This window comes from Apium graveolens, chromosome 3, assembly GCF_009905375.1.
Source record: "Apium graveolens cultivar Ventura chromosome 3, ASM990537v1, whole genome shotgun sequence".
Classification (NCBI taxonomy): domain Eukaryota; kingdom Viridiplantae; phylum Streptophyta; class Magnoliopsida; order Apiales; family Apiaceae; genus Apium; species Apium graveolens.
In genome coordinates this window covers 81,687,654-81,705,698 of record NC_133649.1, presented here as the reverse complement: position 1 = coordinate 81,705,698, position 18,045 = coordinate 81,687,654, and the positions used below count along the sequence as shown (strand labels likewise).

The following is an 18,045-nucleotide window of genomic DNA, read 5'->3' as shown; positions in this document are numbered from 1 at the left end:
CCACCTTCAGCTAAAACAGTTTTCCTTTCAGAGTTCATGTCCAACACAAATTTAGTCCTAGATGAACAGGTTGAACACTTAATCAGGTGATTCATACTAAGAAATTCAAACTTCTCTCTTGGAAACTTTTCAATAGTGTCAGACTCACTAAACTCACTGGGAGAGTGATTTTGAGGCTCCACAATTACATCCCTATTTGCCTTCAAGGTTTCAGATGCTTGCCTATCACCAATTGGGAGTTGAATCTCTCCTTTTTCCTCTTCACTAGTTTTCTTATAGCTTAGATGAATTCTTTTTGTACAATGTGCGGATTACTTTCAGTTTCCTTGTCACGGTCTTTTGGCTTTTCTTCATAGGCTTTTAAGGAATTTAAATCTTGATGTTTTAAAATAAAGCAAGGTGCAGGCTGCAACCTCAACTTATCCAGTTCTGTGGATGCTATCACATCTGTCGGCATTTGAAACTCTGGCCCTGACTTTATTGTCACATGTAGATCTTCTTTTTCATCATACTTCTTCTCCCTTAGTTTTATTCTTAAATCAGATGTGCACTCCAACACCTTAGCATCAATAGAATTGCCTTTTTCAAAACTCTGTTTAGGCTTAAAGAAATCCTCCAGACCCAAAGCTATACAAATAATTTCTTCATAGCGCCAATCCTCTTTATCTTCACCTGGCAATTCACCAAACTTTGGAGAATTTAATTTGAGATGATGTAATGATTCGAGTAGATCATTTCCTGGTAAACTAGATTCAATAGAAGGATTTACATATCCAGCTTCTCTTTTTTTCTTACCTTTCATCTTTTTCAATTTTTCCAACTTTAGAGCAGCTTGACCAATCAAATCTTTTAAATCCTGAAATCTCTTATCAGAAGTCTCCTCGTACCTGAGGAACTACTGTTGAACTTCTTGTAAGAGTTCATCAAAGCTTAGTCCATTGGCCTTTTCCATGCTTATTCTGCTGATGAAACAATTCCTTACCACAAACCAATAGTTAACAGCTACACTCCCTACTATAGCACTATAAGTTCCCACACCAGTACTAATTGATTCTCACAAACAATTAATCAAACACAGGAGTGCTTGAACAACAACAAACTTCAATAAGCACAATTCCTCCGAATATAAACTAATCGGTCCACACAGACGATTACTCAAACACCTTGTCTACCAGTAACAAGACGACAATATCTGTGGAGCACCAAACCTTCCAATTGTCCCCCAGTTCAACACACCACAACTATCAGGAAAAAACACACTACAGTATCAATTCTGCAGAGTTTCTACTTCAATTTACTGAGTTAACTTCTCACTTGCAATTTATCAAACAGTTTTAGTGCACTATCACAAGCACTCAACAATTCACCAACTCTTCCTTTACACTACAACACCGGTCCTCCTTTCAATTTCAACCTCACTTCACAATTTTACTGGAACACTTTTTATGCATATACACAATTAGTTCACAATCGCTTCTCCTTGACAATTAGTCAAACACCTTCGGTACTATACCTCATATTACACCACAAATACAGTATAACTACCAGCAAAACTCAACTACACTACTAATTTTGTGATTTTTCAATAAGGAAAACACATAACTAGTAACAACTAATAGAAATGAGGTAGTATCTGCTAAACTTTACTTCAAAACAACAGATCTGTTCAACACAACTACTGATCTGTAAGTAATAGAAGAGAAACAGAGTACCTTAACAAATTTAGCCATAACCTGAGATCTATAACTGCGATTACAACACTTCCACAACCGCTCGACTCGTTTTAACTAGCACAGAAAAGATGAAGCAGTGGCTGGATCAAAATATGAGCTCTGATACCAATTTGTCAGGAATTGGTGGTTCCTGGACTAGTTTTGCAACTGTTTTTGGTATTTTCTGGTTATAGGAGAGAGATAACAGCTAGATATAGCAAAGAAACAGAGAGAAACAGCAGGTTAGAGGCAGAAACGGATAGATAGAGTCAGAAATTGTAGAGAGAGACAGGATCAGATAGTAACTTGAAGAAGAAGATAGATTTCTAGAGAGAAACCCTAGAGAGAGAAGAAAGAGACTTGTGGAACAAATTCCATTTTCATATATTCATAATACATAAAAGAAACAGAACATTAGTCTGGTTTATATAGACCAGCACCATACAAGATTGTAAAGATTGTAAAGACCAAACTACCCCTAGTTGACTTGAACTAGAACACACCACACCATAACACATCAGCACAGTATACTACTACTGTTATTCCCTATTCCTGACATGTTTCAAGTTTCAACTGTGTTCACAAAGGGGTAAAAAAATATTAAAAATGGAGTTCTTTTATTTGCTAAGCAAAAGGGAGTTAGAGCAACTCCAAGAGTGCCTTACTCCTATCCTAAAAAATAATATTATTAAATGGGCTACTTGTAATTTAAGATATAAATTTGTCTTCTCACTCCAACAATCCTCCTCAAATTTATCATTATTTATTTTTTAAACTATATTTTGAACATATATATTTCACATGATAGGATGCACACGTCATCTATAATTGCACATTATTACACACTACTATTATATATGGCTTCTGTTGCATGTTTTTCAATCAATTCAAATACTTAATTACATTTTTTTTTCTAAAATAATATAAAATGTTGAATCTCTCTTTTTGTAAGGTATAAAATATTGAATTTTAACTTTATAAATCGTTATGTATTTTTTGTCACGGAAACTTTTTTATATCACCGAGGCTGTAGATTGAATTCAATCTAATATTACTAATTAATATCACCGAGGCAATCTACTGTGTAAATAATGCAGCTTAATATCACTGAGGCAGTAGATTGAATTCAATTTACAGTGTAAATAATGGAGTAAGAAAAATCATATTGATATAAAATTAAGAAAAGATGTATATACTAATAAAAAATGGAGAGGAGAGAGACTCTTAAAATTGAGGAGGATATAGTGGCTCCTAAAAATTTGAGGATAACTTAGGAGCTTGTTGGAGTTAATTTTCAATATATTCTCTCTAAATTTTGACTTATGAGGTGATTTAGTGATTTAGGAGCACCTTCTCAAACCAGAAAGTACCCGAGCTAAAAAATTACTAATGGGGAGCGTTGAAGCTTGCGCTTCTCCAGAGTTGTAATCTTTTTATACAACACAACTTGCATTTTGCATCCCGGGGAAGATGATCCCTAAATATGACTCCAAAATAGAAACGCTAAATAATGCAGACATGAAAAATAATACTCCTACTTCAAACGAGCATGAAACAACTTTTGACAATAAAAACAAGACCTAGAAACAACTTTTGACAATAAAAACAAGACCTAGAAACAACGGAAAAATACATAAACTGAATAAATTCCGCTCATGCCAAGCAAGAATATTTTGTTCACATAAGAATCGTGTCCAGAATATTAAATGCAAATATCCAAATTAAAATTATCCAAAAACAACCAAAAACTTAAAACTGGTAAAAAACCAATAAACTTAGTCAACCTCCTCAATTTTGGGACCAGCGCTGCCTCCAGCACCAGAAGGAATGTCGTCGTCATCCATAGGAGCACCACCTTCACCTCCCTGGTACATCTTTGCAATAATTGGGTTGCAGAGGCTCTCCAACTCTTTCATTTTGTCTTCAAATTCATCAGCCTCAGCAAGCTGGTTGTTTTCCAGCCACTGAATGCTTCCCTCAATGGCTTCCTCAACCTTGGTTTTGTCATCGGCAGAAAGTTTTGAGGCTATTTTCTCATCCTTCACGGTGTTCCTCATGTTGTATGCATAGTTCTCCAATGCATTCTTTGCTTCGACCTTCTTTTTGTGTTCTTCATCCTCTGACTTGTACTTCTCAGCCTCCTGAACCATCTTCTCAATTTCTTCCTTGGAGAGTCTACCCTTGTCGTTGGTGATGGTGATCTTGTTCTTCTGGCCAGTAGTTTTATCCTCAGCAGACACGTTTAGGATACCGTTGGCATCAATGTCAAAGCAAACAGTGATCTGAGGAACACCCCTTGGAGCAGGAGGGATGCCAGAGAGCTCAAACTTGCCCAGTAAATTGTTATCCCTGGTCCTTGTTCTCTCACCTTCATAAACCTGAATCAACACACCAGGCTGGTTGTCGGAGTAGGTAGAGAAGACCTGCTCTTTCTTGGTGGGAATAGTTGTATTCCTGGGGATAAGGACAGTCATGACACCACCAGCTGTTTCCAGACCAAGGGAAAGAGGTGTAACATCCAATAGAAGAAGATCCTGCACCTTCTCATTGCCTTCACCGCTTAGAATTGCTGCTTGTACAGCAGCACCATAAGCCACAGCCTCGTCAGGATTGATACTTTTGCAGAGCTCCTTTCCATTGAAGAAATCCTGCAGCAACTGCTGAACCTTGGGAATCCTAGTAGAACCACCAACGAGAACAACATCATGGATGGTGCTCTTGTCCATCTTTGCATCCCTCAAACACTTCTCAACAGGCTCCATACACTTCCTAAAGAGGTCCATGTTAAGCTCCTCAAATCTAGCTCTGGTGATGGTAGAGTAAAAATCTATGCCCTCATACAAAGAATCAATCTCAATGGTAGTTTGAGCAGTAGATGAAAGAGTTCTCTTTGCTCTCTCGCAAGATGTTCTCAACCTCCTAAGAGCCCTTGGGTTGCCAGTAATGTCTTTTTTGTTCTTCCTCTTAAATTCTTGAACAAAGTGGTTAACCATTCTGTTGTCAAAGTCTTCGCCACCAAGATGGGTATCACCAGCAGTAGCCTTGACCTCAAAGATACCCTCCTCAATAGTAAGGAGAGAGACATCAAAAGTACCACCACCAAGATCAAAAATTAAGACATTCTTCTCACCAACGCTGGTTGCTTTTTTGTCCAGACCATAAGCAATAGCAGCAGCTGTAGGTTCATTAATGATACGCAAGACATTAATACCTGCAATGACACCTGCATCCTTGGTAGCTTGGCGTTGAGAGTCATTGAAGTATGCAGGGACGGTAACCACAGCATTCTTAACTGTTGTACCAAGGAAAGCCTCAGCAATCTCACGCATCTTAATAAGAACCATGGAAGAGATCTCCTCAGCTGCAAATTGCTTATCCTCGCCCTTGTAGGCAACTGTAATCATAGGCTTCTCACCAGGTCCAGGGGTGATTTTGAATGGCCATAGCTTGATGTCACTCTGCACAGAGGCGTCAGAGAATCTTCTGCCTATCAACCTCTTAGCGTCTGTCAAACAACAAACATATATGGGTATCAGCACAATGTTTTTGAATCTGAACAAAATGTCAATAGATGGTGCAATCTAAATCTTGATCAGAGTTCGAATTATAACTACCAGTATATTTTTAAAATAGATGGTGTAATCTAACTCTTGGTCAGACTTCGAACTATAACTACCAATATAATTTTAAAATAGATGGTGTAATCTAACTCTTGGTCAGACTTCAAATTATAACTACCAATATAACTTTAAGAGACAAACCAACAAATTCAGTAACACACGGATCTAAACAGCTAATAAGAAACCATTTTGACAAACAATTCAACGGTCCTTATTTTTCAAGTCCACTAAACTCCTTATTTTTAAATTTGACTGCATTATAAACAAATAATCAGGCAACAACTTTATTAGCTCTTTATATATTTATATAAACAATACAATTCTGCAATTACTGGACCAGAAGGGTAATACTAAAATTAAATGAGAGTATGAGACTGCGGTTTAAAATTACATGACAGTATGAGACTGTGGTTTACAATTCACATATTAAAATAGATGGTGTAATCTAACTCTTGGTCAGACTTCGAACTATAACTACCAATATAATTTTAAAATAGATGGTGTAATCTAACTCTTGGTCAGACTTCAAATTATAACTACCAATATAACTTTAAGAGACAAACCAACAAATTCAGTAACACACGGATCTAAACAGCTAATAAGAAACCATTTTGACAAACAATTCAACGGTCCTTATTTTTCAAGTCCACTAAACTCCTTATTTTTAAATTTGACTGCATTATAAACAAATAATCAGGCAACAACTTTATTAGCTCTTTATATATTTATATAAACAATACAATTCTGCAATTACTGGACCAGAAGGGTAATACTAAAATTAAATGAGAGTATGAGACTGCGGTTTAAAATTACATGACAGTATGAGACTGTGGTTTACAATTCACATATTAAAATGATTGAACTTCGTAAAAAGAGGAAGACAGTTCACATATAACAAAATGTAAAACAGCTCTGTTTCTTCAATAAAACCTAGACAAAAATATACAGATTAGAGTTTCCCCCAAACTCTTAATTGTCAAACAAGACTCGAAACAAAAACAGACAGCTATCGTTTAATTTATTATACGCTCACGCTACAATTGAGTCTAACAGAATACTTTAACTCACAGTGTGCTTGTAAATCTCAGATCTTCGTCGCAAAAAACTACACAAAACTAAACTAATACAAAACAAGCTTACACATAGCTTCCGCAAGGAAATAAACACTTGTAAAAATAGTAGTTTCAAACAACAATACACATCCAGGTAGTTTTATAGCTAGGTCAGATGCAAAGTCAAATTACATAACAAGCATGCTTCATAAATCAATCAGCTACTATATACTCAGATCTATAATGTCACAACATCTACAATCAGATCTACAATAAACTAAGCATATATGAGCATAATAATGTAAATAATGAAAAAGAGTTTAGATCTTACCAAACACGGTGTTAATAGGATTCATAGCGACCTGATTCTTAGCAGCATCACCAATCAAACGCTCAGAGTCGGTGAAGGCAACATAAGATGGCGTCGTTCTGTTACCCTGGTCATTAGCTATGATCTCAACACGATCGTGTTGCCAAACACCCACGCATGAGTATGTGGTTCCGAGATCGATTCCGATCGCCGGTCCCTCTCCCTTTCCGGCCATGTATAGTTAATTTTTTTTTGTTGGGGCGTTGAAAAGGGAGAACGTAATTGAGAGGAGGAGACAAGGGCTAGGGTTTGTAAAAAAACAAGAGGAGAAGAGTGCTGGGTTGAAGCGAGGTTTTTATACGGTAGGGGGTTTCGTGGTTGTAGACATAACCGATTCGGTTCGGTTTTTAACGTTCGGTTGGAACACATAACCGGACCGAACCATTTAAATCGGTTCGGTTTTTTATTTTTCGGTTTCGGTTTCGGATCGGTTTTACTCGGCTCGGTTTTCTCCGGATTTTTTCGGTTTCGGTTCGGTTTCGGTTTTAATTCGATTTTTTGCTCAGCCCTAGTTGTAGTGTTCTAGAATGTTCTCTACCCGTTGGATCTTTCTAAATCATATAATAACTCTTTTGAATTCTATAATTACTTTAAAAATTTTAATTCTATAATTTCAATTTATATTTACAATTTTATTTTCCTAATAACTTTAAATTTTCCTAAAATTACTTTAGAACCCTTTTTCTGCATATCATATGTGAATATATTCCTATTTTATTATATATAATATGTAACATTCCATATCGATAATAATAAAAGTATTTAATAGTTTTATAAATACAAATCAACAATTGATGTATACCGGACTGCTGTCTTTTTGAACCGATATGTGGTGGGTTGTTGAATCCTGCATGTATTCGAAAATGCAGAGTCACTGTACATATTTTGTACGTGTGTTTGTGGGCTCAACGAGGAAGTCGACATAATAAGAGGGTGTGTTTGTAAATTAATAAGAATAAAGTAGTTGAGGCCGTTACACAGAGGCGGATCCTCTAACGGGCTTTTTGCTAAAAAAAGTTGCCAATATTTAAAGATTTTTATGTTGTTGTGCAAGACATGCATGTACAATAACAAGACTAAGTCAAATTAACAGTCCTAATTAAGTTGTATGATAATCTAAGTTTGCATTATGTATTGTATTACTTGAGTCTGTAAAAATGGAAATAGATTTGACTGGAGTATTTTTCTGTAAACAGTCTCAAGGCTAAGAATTAGGGTTGTTCATCAAACCGCCCGCCCCATACCGCTCCGCACCGCTCTGCACCGCCTCGCGTGGTTTAAATGTTTCGTGGTATGGTCGTGGTTTGTGTTTTCCTCAAACCACGCGGTGCGGTTTGCGGTTTGAAACTTTACTCTCGTGGTTCAAACCGCACCACACCACATATTATTATTATAATATATATTATTATTATATATTATACATATAATATATAATATATTTTTTCCTCATAAGTTTATACTTCATACTTTATAATATTGATATATATTGAAAAGTTTTGGGCCAGCCCACTTTACCACTGGGCACTGGTCGCTCTTTAAAGTTTAACCCTAAATCCCTAATATCGGATGTATCTTCCTCCGCCTCATAGTATCTGATATTCTGATTATTTTTTCTACTTCTGGCTTTTGCATTCATTTGGTGTTCTATTAATTACTTTTGTCGATAATAAAGGTGATCAAATGTTATGAATGTATAGTATGTTCTATTAATTACTTTCTTATTTTGTGTTTCTCATCTTATGCTTTATTTTTTTTAGGATGGAACATGATTCACACTCTCCGTCAGTTGGAACTGAGACAACTCCGGTGAGCAAAAATCACACTGAGTTGCCTACGAAGGATTCAAATACGATAGCAGGGTCTTCACAGAGTAAAAAATAGGTTAACTATCTCTGATGTGTGGGATCAATTTACGAGATATACATATAATCAAAATAATTCAAGGGCTACATGCAATTATTGTGGAAAAGATTATGCGGGTGGTACTAGGCGATAAGGAACTAGTATTCTTAGAAACCATTTGATGACTCAATGTCCAAAATATCCATATAGGTTGGAGGATAAAGAACAAAAAAAATTGTGCTTTAAAAAGACAAGTACCATTGGATCTGAAAGTGGGGGAAGTAGTAATTTGGTGGTTGTGGGATTTAATCAAAGTGCTTGCAAGCTTGCGTGCATCAAAATGATTATTATCGATGAATTGTCATTTAGGTTTGTAGAGCAAGAGGGTTTTAAATTATTTTTTAGTGTTGCCTGTCCTAGATTTGTTATTCCCTCACATATTACAATTGCAAGAGATATTATGAAATTGTATTGCGATGAGAAAAAACAATTAAGAGACTATCATGTGAAAAGTTCACAAACAGTTTCATTAACTACCGATAGTTGGACTTTTATTCAGAATATTTGTTATATGGTATTGACATCAAACTTTATAGATTGTGAGTGGAAAATGCAGAAAAGAATTTTAAATTTTATCCAAATTGTTAATCACAAAGGAGAGACAATAAGAAAAACAATCGAGACATGCTTAAAAGGCCGGGGTTTTGATAAGTTGTTTACGATTACAGTGGATAATGCAACCTCTAATGGCCTGGCTATTTCTCACATAAAAAAAAGTTGCATAGTTGGAAAATAGTTGTTTGTGATGGAGATTTTTTGCAGGTGCTCCGCTCACATTCTTAATTTAGTTGTTAATGATGGGCTGAAAGAAGTAGATGATTCTATTGCAGCTGTTCGAAATGCAATCAGATATGTGAGAGCATCTCCTTCTTGATTGGCAAGATTTCAAAGTTGTGTTAAAAGTACTACTAAACAAGAAAATGCTTTTGTTTGTTTGGATGTGGCAACAAGGTGGAACTCCACCTTTTTAATGTTGGAACCTACACTAAAGTATGTTGAGGGTTTTAAATTTCTAGAGGAAGAAGATGAGTTTTATATGCAATACTTTCTTGACGAAGATAGAAACGGAAAGAGCATAGTGGGGCCACCGAATTCTGTAGATTGGGATAAGTGTATAACATTTTATAGATTTTTGAGGGTATTTTATGAAGCCACTTTGAGATTCAGTACATCTTTATTCATAACATCAAATGCATACTTTCATGAAGTGTGTGCAATACGTGGAAAACTGATAAAATGGTGTTCAAGTGATAAATCGGTTTTACAAGATATGGTTGTTAGAATGAAGCTAAAGTTTGACAAATATTGGGGCAACATTGAAAAACAAAACATGTTGCTCTATGTTGCAGTCATTTTGGATCCTCGATATAAGCTTAAATTTGTACTCATGTGTTTGAATAAATTATATACTGAGAAAGAAGTTGATGTCATGATTTCTTGTGTCAAAGATTGTTTGTCAAAGCTTGTTACACACTACTCTAATAAGCAGAAGCTAAAAAATCCAGAAAGTATTAATCCTCAAAGTGGATTATCAAGTCAAGAGGCTGTTAAAATGAATGATTCGGACGATGATGACTCTAATATGTTTGAATCAGAATTTGACCGAGAGTGCGATGAAGATGATGCTTTGGATATAAAAAATGAGCTGGACGGGTATTATCTTGTACGAAACGAGGACATGAAAAATAAGGATTTTGATATTCTAACCTGGTTGAAAATGAATGCAAGCAAATATCTAATATTGTCTGAGATGGCTCGTGATATTCTTACAATTTAGGTTTCAACTGTGGCTTCAGAATCTGCTTTTAGCACCGGAGGAAGGGTACTTGATTCTTTTCATAGTTCTCTGAGTCCTGCCATGGTACAAGCCCTTATATGCACTCAAAACTGGATAAGAGCTTCATCTTTGCCACTAGATATGGGTTCTATTTTAGAGGATATAGAAACTTTTGAATCTATTACATCAGGTTTGTATTTGTTCATTAATGTGTTATCGTAATATGTATCCTTGTTATTTATCAAAAGTTAACTGTGTTTTATAATTTGCAAACACCTATGACATATATGAAGTTGTGGATCTGGACTAGCTTAAGTAATTCTACTATCCTTCCTGTGATCATCATGTAGGTATCAATTTATATGTTACAGTTGTACATTTTTGTCTCTATTTATTAATAAATAAAATTAAAGTATGTGCACGAGTTGTGAACCCTGTTTCAGAAGTACTACTTAATTAGTTTCGACTAGAAAGATGCAGTAGCTTTTGACTTCAGCGGGAGAAGCTTGTTAATAGGGCTGAAGCCTTTTCTAGTTATGGGAATATGTTCTTTATAATTGTGGTTTGGTTTTTTCGTACTCAACAACATGTTGCTGCATGACAGCTTGTATTTCAAATAAATAGTTGATATTCTAGATGATTAAGCAGCAACCTAAATCGCTACTGTAGTTTTTCAGTACCATTATTTTTAAGGTTATTTCGATTCAGGGACTCAACAATTATATGTAAAATTGGACCCATTTAAGGGTAAATTTAGCATGAATTTTTTAGTCTTTAAGTTGGAATTGGCATTGCAATCATTGAGAACATAGTAGTACCAACCTTAATAAGCTACCAGGAAACTTTTATGTGTTTGGGTATTGTGACTTCATGTTTTGTATCTGTAAGTACTCCTCTCAAAAACATAAAAAAAAATCATTTCAATTTGGGTGTTAATTTTGGTATAGTAAGAGAGATTAATATCATTATTATCATGTTTTCTAGACTAATGTCATTTGTTGATTCTCTACTTTATATAGTTCTGAGTTGAACATTGCCTAGATGTAGTTTCTCAAGTTAAGTACAATATCTTTAATTCCTTCAGGTTTTAAATAGTTGGAGAAGCTTTGTGCTAGTAATCCGAGGACATATAATGTTATCTCTTGAACTGATTAATGGTGTCAATGTCTTTGATTATTTATCATTTTCTTGCACTTTTTGTACATTTGAATTTTTATTTTGGAATTAATATGTAAGCTTCAATATATGTTTCATACTTTCAGGTTATACTTTGTGTTTTACAGGTGATAGAGGTCCAAAATATATGTTTGTTTTGTGTCAGCAATTCATAGTCAGACCATATAGTTAATCATAGTTTCTTTACTACTTGGAGCATATGGAAACATCATGGTCCCCTGCAAATATTTATTTGGAGGCATTAAAGTGTTGGGCTCTGCAAATGCTTCATGGTTGAAAATTGAAGCCACTGTTACTTTTTTATCAGACTAACATTGTTTGAAAATTAAAATTGTAATTAATGGTTCAGACTTCGGATTTAAATTGCAACTTGTTCAAACTAAATTACAACTAAATACTAGTTTAGTAAGTTTGAGTTATTTTGATGTAACACGATCAATTTGGAACTTATTTGTAAATTCATTTATTATTATTTTTTGAAATATGTAAACCGCCCGCACCGCACCGCCCGCATATTTTGTGGTGTGGTTTAAATGCTTCGCGATGCGGGTGTGGTTTGTAAAATTGTATAAACCACATATGCGGGTTGGTTTGCTATTTTATGAAAAAACCGCACCGCCCGCACCGCGAACACCCTTACTAAGAATAAACTCTGGAAGAAGATCATGAAGATCATGCCTCAGAGAAAGTGTGAAAAAGCTTGGAGTTGAATAAATCTAAGTCAAAAAATCTTCAAGTCACAGATCAAGTCATATAGAGAAGTTATTCGAGAACTCCAGAATGACTTATCGACAAGTCAAAAATAGCTTATAAAGAAGTCTCAGAGATATCGACAAGCCAAAATAAAGATATGAAGATTGGAGATATCGATAAGTCATTTCTGCATTAGAGAACTCAGAGATATCGATAAGCCAAAATAAAGATATGAAGATTAGATATATCGACAGGTTAATTCTACATGCAAAGACTTGGAGACCTCGACAAGCCAAACTCATTCGAGAACTCAGAGATCTCGACAAGTCAAGTTCATATTCGAGAACTCGAAGATCTCGACAAGTCAAGTTCACATTCGAGAACTCAGAGACCTCGATAAGTCAAAACACTTGTAGATAACTAAGAGATCTTGATAAGTCATTATATTTATCGACATGTCAGTTCTCTATAGTTTAAAATGGAGATCCTGATTTAAAACTCAAGTACAAAATGCAGATTAGTTAAAAATCCAAGATTATCAATCAACAAACAAATCAATCACTGATTTGAAAAGTCTACAAAAAGCAGCTTGAAGAGTACAAGATCAAAGGCCAAGATTAACTGACAAAGTAAAGTCACAGACATGCACGGTTTGCAAAGATATACTAATCCAGAAATAGAAAGTTTTAGTTAACTTAAAGTAGGGTTTAGTACATGCTATTGCATGTTGTGTAAAACATGTGTTTATTGTTTTTTAAAGTAAACACTGGATCCTTTGTTTTATGTTATAACAAATAGATCTAAAATTCTTGTAACTCTCTCAAGAAAGAAGCTGTGTTCTTTATCAAAGAACCCAAAAATTTGTAGCAAGACATACTTGATTTAATATAAAATTAAGTGAGTTTTGAAGATAGTGTGTTCATGTGCATGTTTTATTATTTCTGTTAAAACACTTTATCTCTACAAGTTATACTACTTTGTTCACAACATCCATAACAGTTCAAAAAGCTTAAAAGTAATCCAAAAACACATTCACCTCCCCCCTCTGTGTTGTATTTATTACCTAACAAGTGGTATTAGAGCAAAATCTGAAAGCAAACAGATTAAAGATCTTAGAAGAATGAATACACAAAAGCTTAGCAGTATCAAAATCCCCACCTTTGACAGATCTAACTACACATTATGGAAAAAAATGATGTTGTTCATAAGGATGGCCAGCCCATTATATATTCAGATCCTCAAGAATGGGCCTTTCACCCCCATGGTAAGAGTTGAGGAATCTACAGATGGAGACATGGTCATTCCAGCACACTATGCTCCTAAAGATCCTTGAGAATATACTGAACCTAAAAAAGAAAAAAGTATCTCTAGACAGTGGCTTGCAGCTGATCTTAATAGAGTCACTTGATAATGTAATGTACAATAACATTGTCAACTGTGACACAGCCAAACAGATCTGGGAGAAGATAGAGATTATATGTGAAGGAACAGAGGAAGTTAAGTCAAACCAAAGGAGGATTTTGGTTTCCCAATATGAGGGGTTTATGGCTAAACTAAAAGAAGGAATTACTGAAGTTTTTGAGAGGTTCAATAAATTGATAAATGACTTGTAGCTACATGATAAATATTATGATGCCGAGGAGGTTAACCTAAAGTTCCTACTAGCTCATCCTGACCATCTTGAACAGAAAATATCAGCTATTAGAGAAGGAAGGGATCTAAGCAGAATGACTTTGGAAGTTCTGTATTGAATCTTGAAAACTTATGAACTTGAAATGCTGCAAGGAAAGTCATTGAAAGCACACCATGGACATGTTGTTGATGGTTCAAGTGCTTTGATTGTACATGACAGAGAAGAAAGTGAAGATGAGCAAGATGATCAAGTTCCAATTATCCAAGCCATGGAACAAAAGAACAAATGACCTCAGAAGCAAGTTCTATTAGAGCTAGAGGAAGATGAGTATTACACCTTAGATGAGCTAGATGAAATGGACCAATCCGTGGCTTACTTGGCTAGGAAATTTCCAACATAAGAGTCAAAAAGCCAAGGTTTTTCAAAGGTAAGGGACAATCTTCCAACAATAATAATGGAAGCCAAAAGCTCAATACAATTCAACTAGCAAAGGTGGCTACAAAGCAGGATATGTGGACAGATCAAAGATAAGGTGCTTCAACTGTGATGAGTTGGGTCACTTTTCTACTGAATGTAGAAAGCCCAAAAAGGTGAAGAAGTATAAAGCTTACTTGGAACTGGAAGCAAAGTATGAAGCTCTCTTGAAGAAACAGTCTGGAAAAGCCTATATTGCAAAAGGAAAGAGTTGGGATGACACTGATAATGATGATTAGGATAAAGAAGTTGGAAACTATGCATTAATGGCTTTTGAGCATGGAGAAGCATCCACTTCAAAATCAAAGGTACCAACTCTAACCACTATTGATTTAAATTCTAGTCAATATAAGGAGACTGTGGAAAAGATGAGTGTGGAGATGTTTCATATACACACTAGCTTAGTAGCAGCTACTGAGGAACTCAGTAGGCTAACAAAAGCTAATGAGAAGCTTGAGAGTGAGAAGAGAAAGCTGGATTTGGTGCTTGTGGAGCTTGAGTCAGTCAAGCAAGAAAATCAATATTTGAAAAACAAGCTGAAGTGTGATGCTGAAATTGAAGCTGTGTTGAGGGAGAAGCTGTAAAAGAATGAAGTAAAGTTGAAGTCTTTCAGGAATGCATCTGAGTTGGTTGGTCAGTACCATGAGAAGAACAAGCCATGTGCTAACATAGTTATTGATCTTGATTATGATGCTTTGAATAACAAGAAGAAAGTTTTAGGTGGTAAAGGAAAAGCAACTGAAAATGAAGATGTCTCAGCTATGCTGAGAAAGGTTGGTTCACCTATTTTCAAAGCATGTGAAGTAGATTTCAGTGAAGAAGAGTTGATCATAAAGCAAGAAATTGCTGATGAAGACAATTAAAAGAAAAATACAGAAACAACTCAAACTTCCAAAGTTGAAAAGAAGCCCATGGTCAACCAAGATTCCAAGACACCTGTCAAGGAAGTAAAGACTAATATGCAAGAAAGAAGAAGAAGAATAGAAATAGGAAGATTGGGATAAACAAAAGCAATAACTTTGCATTTGCTGCAGATGCTCCAAGAAAATAGTGTAAAAAATGTGGCTCTACAAGTCATGTAACTCACCTTTGCAAAAAGGCTGTTAGTGAGCCGGTAGACGGAGCATGCAAGTACAATAAAGCAAATACAAATGATCCCTACTCATTCTGTGACAAGTTTGATTGCATCCTTTACAACTTGAAAGTGATGAAAAGTCACCATAAGCTGAGAGTAGACCCCAAAAAGTAAATGTTGGGTCTGCATCAAAAAGGGAGAATACACAACAGTTCATGGACACTATTCTTTTTGAAACAACTCATTCTAATTTTGCTCACTCTGTTAACAAGAAGAAAGTACCCAACACTGCTTGGGTTGCTAAACACACTTAATCCTCATTGTGTGCAGGGCATAAGGAAGAAAGTCATATGGATCATAGACAGTGGATGCTCAAGATATATGATAGGTGATATGGCCATGTTATCACAATTTGAGGAGAAAGCTGGCCCATTAGTGACTTTTGGAGACAACAACAAAGGTTTCACAATGGGATATGGCAAATTGATTTCTAAAAATGTTGTCATTGAAGATGTAGCACTGGTAGCAGGTCTTGAAGTAAATCTTCTTAGTGTTAGTCAATTTGCAGACAAAGGATTCAAGGTCTCATTTGACAAAGAAGAATGCACTTTTATCAGCAAAAAGACTGGTGAAGTTGCTCTGAAAGGAGCAAGAAGGAGAAGCTTATTTGTTGCAGACTTGGACTTAACAAATGAGGATGGAATTTGTTGCTTCTACACCAAGGCATCTGTAGAGCAAAGCAAGTTATGTCATAAGAAGCTGACTCACTTGAATTTCAAAGCAATATAATAAACACTCTAGTTGATAAGTGGCATTTTATACCACTTAGAACGTCTTATAATGGCTTGAATTGGTGTCTTGAAATCAAGTATTTTATGTATTTAATGTGTTTTTCTAGTGTTTTTGCATTTCAGGGTATAACTTGCGTAATTAGGGAGATTTCATCATAATAAGCCTAGGGAAGTACTTGGAATCAGTTGCGGGGAGTTGTGCGAAGAATTCAGCAAAATCAGAAGCAGAAAGTGGAATTTTCCAGAAGGTGTGCATGCGCCCGCCTGGAGACTGCAGGCGACCGCCTGGAGAGCAGGCGCCCGCGTGGGATTGGAGGCGGCCGCCTGGGATCGGAATTTTAGATTCTGGATTTTCTAATTTGAGTTGTATTGGGCTTCTGACAGCGCTGTTTCTTGTGGACTCTTATATAAGTAATCTTGGGAGACGTTTTCACAACAAGCAAGGAGCAAGTAACAAGGAGAGAAGATTAAGAAGACCGTTTTAGCATGCAACAACGAAGAAGAGGAAGCATACATTTATCTTGTGATTCTTTTAATTCGTTGTAACAGTGGATGCTAGTTTTCTTTACTCTTTGAACCTTAATACTCTTGTGACGTACTCTGTTTTTATCAAGTATTTTTATTAGTTTATATCGTTGTGTTATTATCATGTTTTCATATGAACCCATGGTGACGATGAGTTCTATCATGGGCTAATCGTGATCATGGGGTCGTAGCGGATTTACTATGGATTTCTTTAGTTAATTTTTTAATAACTTGGTATGTGATGATTATATGATATCTAGCATAGGTTGTGCTTATTCGTCTTATGTGCGTCGCGAACAAATAAGATAGCCTATTAATCTCTTGTGAAGCGACAGTGAATCTTGAAATTTAGAATTTGCCATGCTAGCAAAGGTTCATGTATTGTATGCATGATTAGTGGGTAACTCTAACCGTTTTACTTGCCCTGTGTAATCATAAATAATAACTTATGCTTAAATCGTTATGTTGTCAAATTCTGTAGATATATAGGGTCTCAACATAATTGATGCTTATTCAACTTCTATCTCAATTGTGGATGCTTGGTAGAATGGTATTTGTGCAACGAAAGTTGGCTTTTATCAGTTTCGTGTTGTTCGATTAATATCATCACTGTTACATGCTAAGGGTAATAACAATAACTATTGAATGAAGTAGTAATGAAGTTATAATCTCATGTGTGTTTAATATCGTTAATTCAAGTGTTAATTTAAGTGTTTAATTCTAGTAGTTAATAACTAATTAATCAACCTTAAGTGTTATTGTCTTGACATTCAAGAGTAATCATACATTGGTGAGTAAGTGTTAATTAAATATAATTAATCAGAGTCTCCGTGGGAACGAACTAGAAATCATTCTATATTACTTGCGAACGTGTATACTTTCGTGAATTATTAGCGCATGCTTTGTGCCTAACACTAGTCAATAAGGAGTTAGTGAAAGACATGTCAAACCTGGAGTTTGCTCAATAAGTCACAAGAGTAAAACTATGAATTCTATAAGTACACATTTGCAACTTATTCACGTGGACTTATTTGGACCAGTTAATGTCCTATCAATTTCAAGAAAGAGATATGCACTTGTGATGGTGGATGACTACTCAAGATATACATTAGTAGAACTTATGCATTCTAAAAATAAGACTCCACACATCATAATTTAACACATCAAGAAGATTGAGAAGCAGGCTGAAGATCATAATTGTGTGAAAAGACTGAGGAGTGATAATGGAACAGAATTCAGGAATGC

The 18,045-nt window shown here is 35.5% G+C and overlaps 2 protein-coding genes across 2 annotated transcripts; one reads left to right on the top strand and one right to left on the bottom strand.

Moving 5' to 3' along the window:
* Positions 1 to 3,325: 3,325 nt before the first annotated feature.
* LOC141712502 (heat shock cognate 70 kDa protein 2) lies at positions 3,326 to 7,028 on the bottom strand. The gene is made up of 2 exons (XM_074515474.1): positions 6,716 to 7,028; positions 3,326 to 5,217 (listed from the first exon to the last, which is right to left on the bottom strand). Exons 1-2 carry the CDS (start codon positions 6,927 to 6,929, stop codon positions 3,488 to 3,490), a joined length of 1,944 nt encoding a protein of 647 aa, XP_074371575.1. The 5' UTR covers positions 6,930 to 7,028; the 3' UTR covers positions 3,326 to 3,487.
* A 2,598-nt stretch (positions 7,029 to 9,626) lies between these two features.
* LOC141714390 (zinc finger BED domain-containing protein RICESLEEPER 1-like) lies at positions 9,627 to 10,433 on the top strand. Its single transcript, XM_074517911.1, has one exon. The coding sequence runs from the start codon at positions 9,627 to 9,629 to the stop codon at positions 10,431 to 10,433; it is 807 nt and encodes a 268-aa protein (XP_074374012.1).
* Positions 10,434 to 18,045: the final 7,612 nt, after the last annotated feature.